The sequence below is a fragment of the Pyxicephalus adspersus genome, chromosome 1, assembly GCF_032062135.1.
Source record: "Pyxicephalus adspersus chromosome 1, UCB_Pads_2.0, whole genome shotgun sequence".
Classification (NCBI taxonomy): Eukaryota; Metazoa; Chordata; class Amphibia; order Anura; family Pyxicephalidae; genus Pyxicephalus; species Pyxicephalus adspersus.
This window is the reverse complement of record NC_092858.1, coordinates 28,598,309-28,611,992: the sequence shown is the minus strand read 5'-3', so window position 1 is coordinate 28,611,992 and position 13,684 is coordinate 28,598,309. Positions and strand designations below refer to the sequence as shown.

General features: G+C 36.4%; 1 protein-coding gene across 1 annotated transcript in view; it reads right to left on the bottom strand.

Annotated features, from left to right (window-relative positions):
- The window catches only part of ATP8A2 (ATPase phospholipid transporting 8A2), a 334,998-nt gene that overhangs the window by 12,865 nt on the left and 308,449 nt on the right, over positions 1–13,684 (bottom strand). The window contains exon 34 of the mRNA XM_072400709.1: positions 10,628–10,732. Coding sequence (XP_072256810.1) covers positions 10,628–10,732 — 105 coding nt within the window. The remainder of the gene's footprint in view (positions 1–10,627; positions 10,733–13,684) is intronic.

The following is a 13,684-nucleotide window of genomic DNA, read 5'->3' as shown; positions in this document are numbered from 1 at the left end:
GTGGAAGATTCTTTACATTAGGGCCAAGTGACTGTTCTATGTTATTAGGTTAGTCTGAATATCATCAAGGTGCATTTTAGAACCTATTGGTGATAATAGCATGGGAATGCATAATTGTTAATGACTGTAAAAATGTAAGAAAAGGAATTCAAATCAGCCTTAGGCTAACTACACACACATAATACACAAAAGCAGCTAAATCAACTATAAATTAAATATTCATTTCTTAGTTTCATAGTGTAAAAGGAATAAAAATTGAGTGTAGAACAGAAAGAACATTGATGGGTCAGGCCAGAAAACTTTCATCGATTGTACATTCACCTGACATGTCCTGATCGGTTTATTTTGATTGATTTGTTAATTACAAGTACATATTCTTTTCCTTATTAACTGAGAGATCTAATAAGTGAAAATATAATTATGAGTTTATATCCCAATCAATTCCAAAGTACTGGAAAAAAAACCTAAAAACCTAAAAAATTGATCATGCATCAATAGTGGTGTGTGGTGGCACAATCAAACGCTTTTTTATCGGTGTGTGTAACTAATTACTCTGCCCTATGAGCTCCTTCCATGCAAGGTATTACCTTCATTAGGTAGATTACTAATTTTCTCTCATAAAAAAATATGAATTATACCTGGAAAGCAGTGATGTTGCTCTTGTACAATATGGTTAATACCTGGAGGACTATGATGTGAATTCTTTACAATGCTACATATTTAGAAGGAATTTGGGCCATTCCTATACAATATTATATATACAGTGTAGTAATGCTACTTTCATTTAGGTGATATACTTGGAAAATAAAATACTGCAATTGCTATTTTATATGCTTATTTCAAGGATAAGTAATATCCCTGTACGATATAACTTATACCTGGATATAAGTGATGTCACTCCTGTACAATATAACAAATACCTGATAATCCTGACTTACCTATACAAGGAAAGTAGGAATTTGTAAAATAGGTGGAGAGTACTGCCTGCACCCAACTAAAATATTGAAAATATGTTGTGGTTCATTATGGAATAATTATATAAATAATAAAAACACACATTGTTTTAGTGGGAAAGTCCCAAGCATCACCCAAAATATGTAGCTGGATTGGGCATTTCTTTAAGATTTTCTGATATTAATCTATAAAAAAAGAGAGAGAAGGAAAGTCTGTCTCATAATAAAATATTTGTTTCAGATTTTTGTCCTGTAAGTCTTTCTCTGATTATAGCAATAATCAAAATATTTTGTCTATTTTTATATATTTGGTTACCATAAATATAAAAGTACTGCAAACTTTGATGAGATGAGATCAGACTTACAGCTATTTGAGAAATTCCTTACAAAATATAACTGGAAGGCTTATCAGGAACAGGGCCCTTTTGAGAAGATCTTGAAGGTACTGAAGGGCTCTAAATAGACTGCCAGATAAGCCTTAGCCTGGGAAAAGGAATGCCAATGTGGTAGGCTGGTGGTGACACAGTGTCTACAATACAGATTGTACCGAACAAGTCAACCCAGCTGGATAAGCAGATAATATATTACGTAAAAATAAGCTCTTTACTACCCATAGAGTTTACATGGCACTCAATAAATTTGTCCATAATGGCAACACGCTGATCTCTATGAACCCTGGATATAAACACCAACCAAACTCATAAAGTTAGAAAGCTGCAAAAAACATATTTGTTCTTTCTTTGTGATAATGTGGTCATAATAGTCAGGTGTCCATAAGTTTTAGTCCAAATAGCATAAATGTTGCTGACAGTGCCTCTTAGTATTGTCTACCCTTTCTCCACTGACCTAAAAGGAATATTTAGCAGAGCCAACTATACAAGTTCAATGCCAAGTTGGCTAATACTGATGTCTAATGGCAGTCAGATTATTTATGAATGCCATTTATTTTGTGTTTTTATGTTCGAGTGCCCATTGCTGATGATTCCTTTTATTTAGAATGCGTCAGATGCGGAGAATTTGAAATAATCCCCTTACAAGCGGCTGAAAAGGCTACAGGAGATCAGAGAGCACTGAGATACAATAAAGAGATTTTAAAAGAAATTAAAACTTTTTTTCTCTAAAAGTACAAAAAAAACTAATTTACTAAAGGTTGAAATTCTTCTCCCATCTATCTAAATTAAAAAAAAAATTAAAACTATTTTTTTCTCCAGCAAAACAATGGGATGGTCTTGAGTCCAAAAAAATAAGACCTAGTAAGAAAGCAGAATGGAGGATAAGTTTATCAGGTAGTAGCTATGGCCATGCTGCAGTCCTGCCAAACTCCTAGCCTCAATGGCATTGGGCTCAGTGGAAGAGACAGTCATATGATAGCAACCATTCTATTGAATTGTACTGTCACATGACCCTGGCACACAATTGGCTCAAGCAACAGAAATAATGAGTATTTACTGGTTCCATGCAATGATTTTGAGAGGGGACTAAGGTGGGCAGAAGAGGAGGGATTGCTGGTGCAGCTGTAGCCTTCATTGCACTTACACCAGTTACTAATCAAAAATTAAATAAATGGTCATTACTACTTGGGCATGCTTGAAAATCTGTGAGCCTGAAACTGCAGAATATGTTCATTTATTTACTTCTTTTACATGAACATGAACCTAACAACACATTATGGAGAAATCAAACCACAGAACCCTAGCACTGCATAGAGATCATCCTTAAATCACCATACATTAAAATGCTCATTACTACTATTATTTCTATATAATAATGATTGAATAGTTTCTATTCAACACCTCTGAGAATGGTGTAACTAGTGATGATCAGATCAGATACAATAATATGTACTCAGTATGCTTTACTCAGTATGTACAGGTCACCATTTTCTCATGTTCATCTGTGTTAGAACATATAAGCCATATCAGACCATTACATATATACAAGGTTCTTCTGCCTAATAGAACCAAACCGTGACCGAGCTTTTCTGCTTCTTTTGCTCACAACAAGTAAGATCAACATTCTGGTGTCATTTGACGATCACCCAATTCTCCCAAATAAGAGCTGAATCAACTATGTTTATTTCACATACACACATCTACAGGTTGGTAGATTCACATTTGTTTTTTTAATAATTTTACGAAAACATGCCCAAGTAAACCCACATATTTATCTGCACAAAAAAAAAAAAAAATGAACCTAACAAAGTACCGGATGACATAGAAGACAACCGGTAGAAAAAAATGTATACAAGAGATGCCAGGTGCATGAATCTTTTTGTATATCTGTATTTCATTACAACCTTTTTAGAACACACATAAGATCACTTTAGGGGTTTTCTTAGTTTCAGAATGATAATGAAGCTATTCCTGGTTGTGTTCTATTATCCCAGGAAAGGAGAAGGGAATAGAAGGTTTCCTTTCATCTCCAGGAACACACCTCCACTTGTGATTTGAGCAGCAATCCACCGAGGAAAGGCAACTTCAAAGACTGCTTTCAATGTAGCAGGTAATCTGTGGACATGGGGTAGGACTTGTAATCACAAGCTGCTTTCTGAATATTTGCTCACCCTTTGTATAATGTGGTTCCCAGAAGTGTTCTTTGGAAACAAGCATAACGGTAGTTGTTTTCATAATTAACAAAGCGACATTGGATGCCCAGGCACAGAGGGAACAGTTAAAATGACTTTAGCAGGTCTTGTCTGCACTGAATTGTATTGTGTGGCTTTTTGTAGTGTATTGTCTCTTTGTCATCCTGCTTCTTTCTGCCTATGTCTGGACAGTTCACAGGAAATACATACACAGCTGTTACCTTATATGCTACAATACTTTCAGATGTAAAATGATTGTTACGTGTAGAGAAAATTTTTGGCAGGATGAGAGAATAAGTAGGATATTTATAGGGGTTTTAGACAGACCTGGGAAAAATGTACCTATAAACCTAGGAAGTGGTTTAGATGTACACATCACAGATCTGGTGACCTCGCATTCCTTGGCATTTTCCTCTTCAAAATTTGATTTTTCCCAGCAGTGTTCCAGAGTTTCTTTCACCCCCTTTTTGCATTTTACTGTTGCCTATTAGGACTGCTCATTATAGTGAATGGCCATTAACAAAATGCAGCAGGTTGGAGAGGGAAGTTCCTTAAGACTGGCAGGAAATTCCAATAAGCAAAGGTTGTGTGGGTACCAGGTACTGAAGATGGCTTTCAAAGGAATTAGCAGGCAAACCTAAGTTAATTAATTCATTAATGTAATATACTACTTGATAATTTATTTTTGTTTTCATTTTAATTTGTTTTAAAATACTTGCAGATTTACAGGCATGGTGGCTATACTTCTTCTTCTTCTTCCTACTTGTACTTTGTACTCCATTGACGCCTAAAGAATTCACTGGTCCGCAAATAATAGGCATATGGGGCAATACCTGTGTGCCATCACTACAGCGCTGTAGATAATATTTAGAATACAATATGTAATACTACAGAAGACTGTAGAGACTGCAGACATACTTCAGGAGATGGATAGAGACCACATACATAATATAACTTCAGCTGGAAATTGTGGGTGTGCTGCAAAAGATATCCAGAGACTGGAAACCTGTTACTCAAGACTGCTAGAGATCACCACCATTCCAGTTCTTGAACAAATAATGCTTCCAATCCTATTAGTAATAGTAATAATAATTACTTTCTGCTCATTAAAAAGAGTACTCAAAGCCTATTTTATCAAACTTGCCTACCCAACTTCTTCTGTAATTTGAAACCATCACTACTTCCCACTTATACCATATCCCTCCTCCTATTGTGTGTATATTCCCCCACCTACTACGGGGCAGGGTCCTCTCCTCCTGTATCACTGTCTGTATTAGTCTGTCATTTGCAACCCCTATTTATTTGTACAGTGCTGCGTAATATGTTGGCGCTATATAAATCCTGTTTAGTAATAATAATAATATTAGCAAGGACAAACAACAAGTACCAAAGGACTACATGTGGTCCTTGAACTACACATTAGACACAAGAGGCTTAGAGACCTTTTACTTCACCAAGTAAAAAACAAAATCTACCCAGGGGTTCTTTTGTTTTAATTTACCCACAGCAGTGTGACATGTCATAAAATTTGACAAAAAGCGGTTATTCTTTTCCTTGGCATTAGCCTGTCTCTCCAGGGATTTTTCTCATAAATGTGGAAGGATTTTATTGGAAACAAAGAGATTCTGGTTACGCACTTGAGTAAAGGCATTTCTAAGCAAACAGAATTATCACAGCAACTGGCAGGAGGTGCCCAGCAGGACTGGAGAGCGAGTGGGTTATTACACAGATAAACACACTCCATGAGAGCAGTGGGGGTGCAGATTGGAAACACAAACAAGTCTTAGTAGAAATACCCAGTACAGCATGCAATCCTCCAGACTGCAAGCCCTCCTCTCCCCAGGGACATGCACAACTGAAGCAGGTGTGAAAGGGCCAAGATGCACACATAACAGATGAAAGGGGGAGCACTGGAGAACACTCAGGAGGCCACACCATGACAAGCACGGCAAACTCTAGAAGATTTAAGCACTCCACCATTATCTAGTTCACAGTTGGACCACCCAGTGGATATGGCAGTAATTAGGAAGGAGTAGAGGGGGGTGGTGTGTTGGAAAGGGGGGCAAAAGAGAGGTGGATTGCTTACATCATATCTATTCATGCCTTGTGAATATGAGGGAGAGCTGTATGGGATATAAATAAAGACTGCAATGAGAAATAAAAATTGAATTCAAATTTACATTATTATACAGAGTAAAGGGGGAGAAGCCAGATATATTCATACTTCAAAAGTAACTAAAAGGAAGTCCACAATAACAGTAACAATATAAGTTCCATTCTCCAACAGAGAGGAGGACCTTCCCTTTCCTTTATGTTACTCTTGATACATGAAGACCAATAATGTCATGTAAAACACGATAGACGCTCACAGAGATTTATTAGCATATCACCCAAGTGTCCCTGATTTGGAGGGACTGTCCCTCTTTTACAACCAAGTCCCTCTTTGCTTCTAATTTGTCCCCCTTTTTGAAATAATATATATACCTCTATAAAATATATATTCAATCACTAAAAGAATTATTTTGCACTCAGCCTTTTATAATTTGTTAACTTGAAAAGCTAAACTATAGGAAACATAGTTGCCAACTTAAACAACCATTAGTAACTCAGTTTTCATGGTCTGCAAAATGAAGGTAAAGCAGGACTATGCCATTCGTCTAAAAATAGGAGTTAAAAAGTGTCCCTCTTTCCAAAAGTTTGGAGGTATAAATTTTCTTTACCTTGTATTAAAGCAATCTAGCTAGAGTACTAGATTAATGCCCTGACACATATCAGTAATATTGTTATCTGTAGTTTCTATAACATCATATTCTGTAACAATTTACAGCAAGGTATACAGGTATCGTATATGCACTGGTAACTATGCAGGAAATGTTGGGTAACAAGAAGTGTTCTTCTACAGTTGTCACTACAGGGACCAGTTGTTTGAAGTTTATTAGTTTATGTGTAGTTAGCAGCTGATGAGAATGCAGCCAATATACTGCTGTGTTAAACCCAAAACTAAATAGTAAAATATTGCAGCATACCAGTCCTTAGATGTGGTGGCAGCATATTAGGTTTTATTTTTAATTTCCACTTGGTGGCCTAGCCAGTAATACACTTCCTATAGCTGTGTGACAACACTCAGGCACAGTACTGTATTTAATGAGGATCAGCATTGTCACCCTAGGCTATTCTCACAATTTAGACTACAAACATCTCCTTATCTTCTTTACATAATGTGTGAAGCAAAGTAAAATGGATTGCATAGTTTACAGAAGATAGCTTAGAAAGTCAATAATCTTGTTTACTATTTCAATTAAATGCACAAGCATACACAAGCACATTGGATTTCTTGGTTGAGGATTTTAAGGGTACAAATAAAGTGGATGGACTGCTTTAAAGCATGGTGAGTCAACACACAAAAACGTGTGCTAATGGGGTTGATTTACTAAATGAGTTTAAGCTGTTCACTTAGCAAAGTAAATTATCACTCTGCAAGGGATGAGTGACTTAGCTCAGTGAATGAAGTGAAGCTCTAATTAATTCAAATATTCAATCATGATCAAGGATTTTTTATTTTACAATTCCTTGCACATGATTGTGTATTCTTTTCACAGTGAATTTCCACAGCATTTACCAAGCTAACTGGATTAAGTAAAAATTTACTTTGTTGAGTGATCAGCTCAGGCTTCATTTTGGAACGTCCATCACTATGCCTCCCCACTTTTTTTACCCCTTGTATTAGTCCATTTGGTTGTCTCTCTCTCTCAGTGTGGCTACTATGGTGTTTGCTTCCTTAACCACCCTCCTTCTAAATTTGCACTTGGCTGCCTGCACATCGAGTTCATTTACTGTTCTATCTTGCTCTATCTACTAATTCTTCATGGTCCTTATTTACTTATAGTCAATGCTTGTTTAGTTTTACATTTAATGTGGTCCTATCCAGTGTTTTGTCAGTCTCTGTCATCTCTAGTGTCTGGCTTTGTGGTGGCCTAAATGAGGACAGGAGCCTGGGAATGTCAGCCACCACTAGAACCAGGAAGACATCCGACCATCTCAGATTATCTCCTTTTGCAACAAGCATTTCACAAGCCACTGGTGACTCTACTTCTAGTTATTGGTTACCCATGTACTGTTTAGGTGGTACTGCTGCCTGGTTTTGATTTCTGACCTCCTGCATTGCTTAAGGTTATCTACTTGGTTCCAGTTATGATCAAGTCTATGCATCTGCTTGGCACCAAACTTACAAATATATGCAACTACCCTTGTCATCTTTGTCATCTAGCTACTGGAAAGTGCGCTGGATATAATATAATGACTGCGTTGTACAGCTCTGTGAGATGCCCAGTCAATGTGAACTTTATTAGAAAACAGTAATATTTGATGTAGTTTCCAATTGTGTTTTGCATGCTCGATCTGATGCAAATACACAGGTCTTCCGCTGCCATTGTGCTGTGCTATGCTTCAGGTGAGTCTTTGCTTCTTTAAGGAACAATGGGCTACCTCTAGGCATGCCTGCTGCTAATGTATTCATTGCCTTATATGACTAGTAATAGAAATTCTGTTGGTGATCACACCTCCTTAGGGTTGTTACCTAGGGTCTTTCTCATGTTAATGACACTGGCAGTGCATTTTTACCAGTCAGGCCCATAAAATAACAATCAGGTGGTAACCTTGCAAGAGATGATCTAGTGCTTCAATTCATAAATATTTGCAAATGTGTCCAACTAAAATGTTTGTTTTAATGTAAATTGTTGAAACAGTGGAATTTGTTTTTTTTGCTTTGACTACAGGAAAATAAAGTGACAAACAGGTGAAATACTATGTTATATAAATCCTTCGTATTTTGACAATTAAACTATATAAAAATTGTAATATCTTACAATAAAATAATGAATACCATTATCTCCTATAAACATGAAAAGGGGAAAGAGCATCCAGTCATAATGAATGTGCCTGCATTCTAGTCTAATGTTCTCTCTGGATATTTAAAAACGACTTCTACAGTTCCTCCACCAGACACCCATTACAGACTCATTTATAAACACAGAACCTTATCAACTAGACCTGTCCCATAAGCCTGTTTTCATTGCATTGTTTAGGAGTGCTGTATTTCATCTATATGACAGCAAAAAAAAAAAAAAAAAATACAAATAGGGCACTAAATCAATCTACAAATTATGGCAATGTAAACATAAATGAGGACTAAATAGACACTGCATGTGTGCTCTATTACTACCTTCGGTAGTGGAGGTGTTATATTAGGAACTAGATGCCAATAACTGTATAGTAAATTGTATTTTATCTAAAGTAATTACACCCAAATTTGAAAAAATATGGATTTTAATGTTTGTTAGGTCTGCTCAGGTTAAAGGGACAAAGCCTTCTTCCTCCTCCCAGCATGCTCACCATATGTAGAGAAGCTGGATAAAAAGTGTAGCCATTCGTCATTGGTTTCAACTTGGAGTATATGGTTGAGGGTACAGGCAACTTGAAGAAGACTTCCCCATAAGAAACACCTACCACTCTCTGTAACGTTTTGACCAAAGCAGTCCATAAAATCGTAGTATGGAGAGTGGAGGGTCACAGTGGTCAAAAACACTACTTATCCAATAACACAAAGAGCAGAACCCATGGAAATAAACCAAAACACATTTTATGTATTTTAAGAAAAGTGAATTTTGTTTGATTGCTATGGCCAATGCACTTAGTCTGTATGTGACCACACAGTCCATTGAATAAAAATTGTATGTCGTGGATAATAAATAAATTAAGAAATAACTATGTAATGTCTGCAAGAACTGCTCCCACTGGCAGTGTATGGTTATTTATTTATTTAAATTTGACTCTTTGCCAGAAAAGTCCATATCTGGCTGGGGTGATTGATAATCCACATAATTGCACAGTACGGAGGGGGCAAGTTCAGAGCTAGCTACTGTGGGACAGACATCCAGACTTTAGATTTGCTTCAATAAAAATTTGAACCTCATCTATTCTGCTGCATGAATATTATTATTAAACAGTTTCTGTGCACTTTAAAAAAACTCATTTTAACTATGCTTTTCTGTTTTTTTTTTTTTTTTTAGATTCGTTGTAGTTTCTCCTAAAAGGTCCTACACCACAATACTTTTGGCCTGTTTAAATCCTGAAAGAAAGGTTGTTTTTAATATTCTTCTAAATATGGTCAAACTGGACCCCCTAAAGAATTAGAATCGGGTTTTAAAGCTACTTGACCATTTATTTTTAAATGCTAAGATGTATAAGTCAAAAACTGGAAATTTAAAGCCAAAAGAACATCAAATCCTATGCCATGACTCATCTACTGTCTTGCACTAGGAGTATTGAATGGGTTATAAAACCCTGAAGTACACATAGGCATATACTGATAAACACCCTGTAAACAGCATTAGCTAGTAATGATCAAAGTTGGAAATCTCTTTATTTAAAAAAAAAATGAGTGTGATTGCATGAAGTCTTTATTTGGCTAATTTTTTGATTTATTTAAAGGCCACACTGCAGTCAGTAGTTGAGAACAGGATTGTCCAACTCCAATCCTCAAGACCACATACAGGTCAGGATTTTCACCTATATTTTCTGTCTCTGTGAACCATACCTTACTAAATTTACTGTTGTCCCTAAATAATGTGTGCAGCCCAGGCACTATATTGCTTAGGTAGCAAAGGCGATCAATACTGGAAAGTTTAGTGGACTTCTTTTTATTCATTGTATGTTTATCAATGATTTGATATTCTTAACAATTGATTCTTCGTTAACTATATTAAAAAACTTAAAACCAAACTTTTAAATTTTATCAAACCGAAATTTTATCAGACCTAAAGCATTTTTGGTCTAACATAGGTGGAAAAGCCATGGTCAGTGAAGGGGTGGACTCTACTGATTGGGTTACTCTGCTGATTGCAGCCTTTGCTCATAGACCTGGATAAAGCCATGGTATATAGCATTACAAATGCATTGATTCACTTGGCTTTTCTTAGCAAAACTACTAAAGAATAAAATATAAAACTTTTGTTAAAACATTTGAAGTCTACAAGTGGTTGCAAATGGAAATTGAAGGAAAATGAAGGAAGGGATTACAACTTTTTTTTACCTTTTTCCGTTGGAATCACGCATGGTAGACTTGCTAATCTCCTTGGAACGGTTCTCTATCTCCTGGACTTGCTCTAGTATAGTTTTATGATATGTGTGCTTTGCCCTGTAGAGAAAAAAAATGTATATGTCAGTAAATTTACACAGTTCTTTTGTCACGTGAAGTTTTCACAAAGGAAATTGGAGGCATGAGCATGACTGCTCCATGCTCCATTGTCTTTTTCACACTTCCTTCCTAGAAAAACTTATAATAAACTTTTTGTTTTAGTGTATAACTAACTTACAGTATATTAGAACTATATGCCATAAAGATCTCGTGGTAACAGAGGAAGCAAAATAAGAGAAACCGGTGAAGGTTTAGACATTTTGGTGAAAGTGAAAACATCACTGCCTGTTTCTTGTATCACAAATACATGCTAATTTTTTTTATTGCTGTTTTACCATTTTATCATTACATTGCATGCTACCATTTTCACAGAGTTGGAAGGTTTTGTTTTGTACATAAAGACTTTTTATGTGTTCATAATTATAAGTAGGCATATGTTAAAAAATAAGGTCACTTTGATTTTTGTGTTTGGTAGCTAATACTACCCAAAATATGTTCACTGTGATGTTTAGCCTATTTATCCTGAATACAGGGGGGCAAAAATTTTCAAAAAATGTGATACATGATACTTTATATAATACTATACTACATGTAGATGGTTAAAAAAAAGCATACATAATTTTATATTGTAAGTGCTTACACTTTTTATTATTTTACATTCTGAGTTTAATGGTTCTAGCATGCTAGAATCTAAATAAAATCTCCTACAGAAATTATGGGGTATTGGGGTATAGGATGACATAAAAAATTACATATGTTTGATCCAAGACCAATGTGCACATGCCAGATGATTCTTGCCCAAGACGAGTGGTCGTGTTAATCTCGGGAGAGAACCTAACATGTGTACAGAGGTCACCCCACGTCGTTCATGGATCCGTCCTAATGGATCTATAATTAGGTTGCCTAGTTTTGCAACTTCTGTTGTATCAGTCCTTGTGTTTGTAATCTTTATTTGGCAATCCCATTGTATTTTTGTATTGTTTCTACTCTATTGTTTTATAGTTAAAATGTATTTATTACATTTAAAAAATATACCAACAATTGGGGCTGTGTATTACTTTGAAAGGTATTCAGGTGCCCAATAGTTTGTTTGAATTACAAGAACCATGCAGATGTCTACAGGTATTTTGTAAAATACTTCTTAGAGGGGTATGTTTTTTCTGATACCCCAAATATCTGCCACTGGGAAAGTTTAGCATGGCCATTGGAACTTCTACACAAGATGTGTGCGTAAGGAAATACATGGCAGGTTAAACTGACAGCTCCTAAGCGCAAAGTCATAATTAAAGCAGAATTCATCTCGGCTTTGACAAGGCAAGGCAACATGAAAAACATAAGGAAAAAACGCTTTCACCAGCAACGGATAGAAAACATACGCCTTCATAAACAAGGAAGAGCATCTATAGGGAATGACACGTTCTTCAATTATTTACAGCCGCCGTGAAAAATTTTAGAGGAGCTGTGCCAGCAGCAGAAGGGTATTATTGCCACGGAAGGCACTCAGCAATGTCATAACATGTGAAATGAAGAACAGAAAAGCACAGATTTGTTTATTCAACTAGGCTCCAGGGATGTCAGATCACACAAACACCTAATCAGGTAATAGAAGCAATCATCTTCCAGATCGCTCTTCCGGAATAAGCGTAGTAGGCCTCATTTCAGAGAGCTACAGCGTGAAAAGTATAAATACGTAACACTGTAACAACAAAGTGTCACTTCAGCATGAAAGGGTGAGCAGAAAACACAAGAAAGGGTACATTTGAATAAATATGACAGGAAAAAGAGGATGTAAAAATATGAGTTTTTCTTAGTGTCACTAGTAAGAAAATGCATGATTTAGGAGTAGAATGAAAGAATAAAATAAAGGATGAAACAAGGCACAATGTTCTTTAATGACTGTGTACATCCCACTCACTAACACAACCTTACTCAATCTTTTTATCCCTGAGGGACTTTTAAAATTTGTTAGTGATTGCCTTGAAACCTGATTGTTTAACAGTTGGAATGTAAACTTTTTTTGGAAAACCTTAAAAAACTTTTACAAAAATATTTTTAAGTGGCAGGGTACTGCTATTCCCTGTTAATAAATCTATGGGAAAATGCTGTTTGATTTTGTTGCCAGTTGGAACAATACCCCCTTTTACCTTGTTTAGTGTTTAGAATGCCCCCTTTACAGACAGCTGAAAAGGTCCTTGGTTATTTGCTGCTGGCTCTGCAAGTGGTGTTGGCCCTAGAAATATGCAGGATATAGGAGGTCAATCAACGACAGCTCAAGGAACCCCTGAGAAATTCAAAGTTTAGGGTCCCACTAAGCCCTGGCTGGGAACGGCTGCAATAACTACCTAAAATTTACTTTTAACAACACTCTTCATTGTTCATACCTCAGTGGAAGCCCCTGTAAAATACTTGCATTGGTCATCATTTTGCAATTGTGATGACATTGCCTCTTTGGTCCTTTGACAGTGATTAAGTCCAATGATCCTTAGGCCTGAGCAGTTTTATCATGGGAGGAGGATGAATGGCACACTAGATAATTCTTGCCCACGATGAACGGTTGTGCTTGCCTCGGGTAATCATCTGACATGTTTACAGCTGTCTCCAAACATCATTCATTAATCTGCCATTGTCCAGTGTTCTTGGCGCACCACCCCGCACATTTCAGCGACCACCTGGCTGTTTTTTGGGTGGTTACTAAAGTTGGGTTACAATACAGAGGCTGCCACACATCTATAGCTTAAAAAAATTCTTGGGAAAATACTGCGGTGTATTGATAAACGTCTGATTGTGAATGATCCCTGTGCACTTCTATGAAGGAGAGAACAATGGGGGTGCCACTCGCTTGTCCTCCCCCTCCCCAGTAAACAGAATAGCACTGTGTGTATAGAGCTTGTTCCTTTTTTTGTCACTGGAAACGATTATGAAAGATTATTTTCAGATACAATCATCTGATGT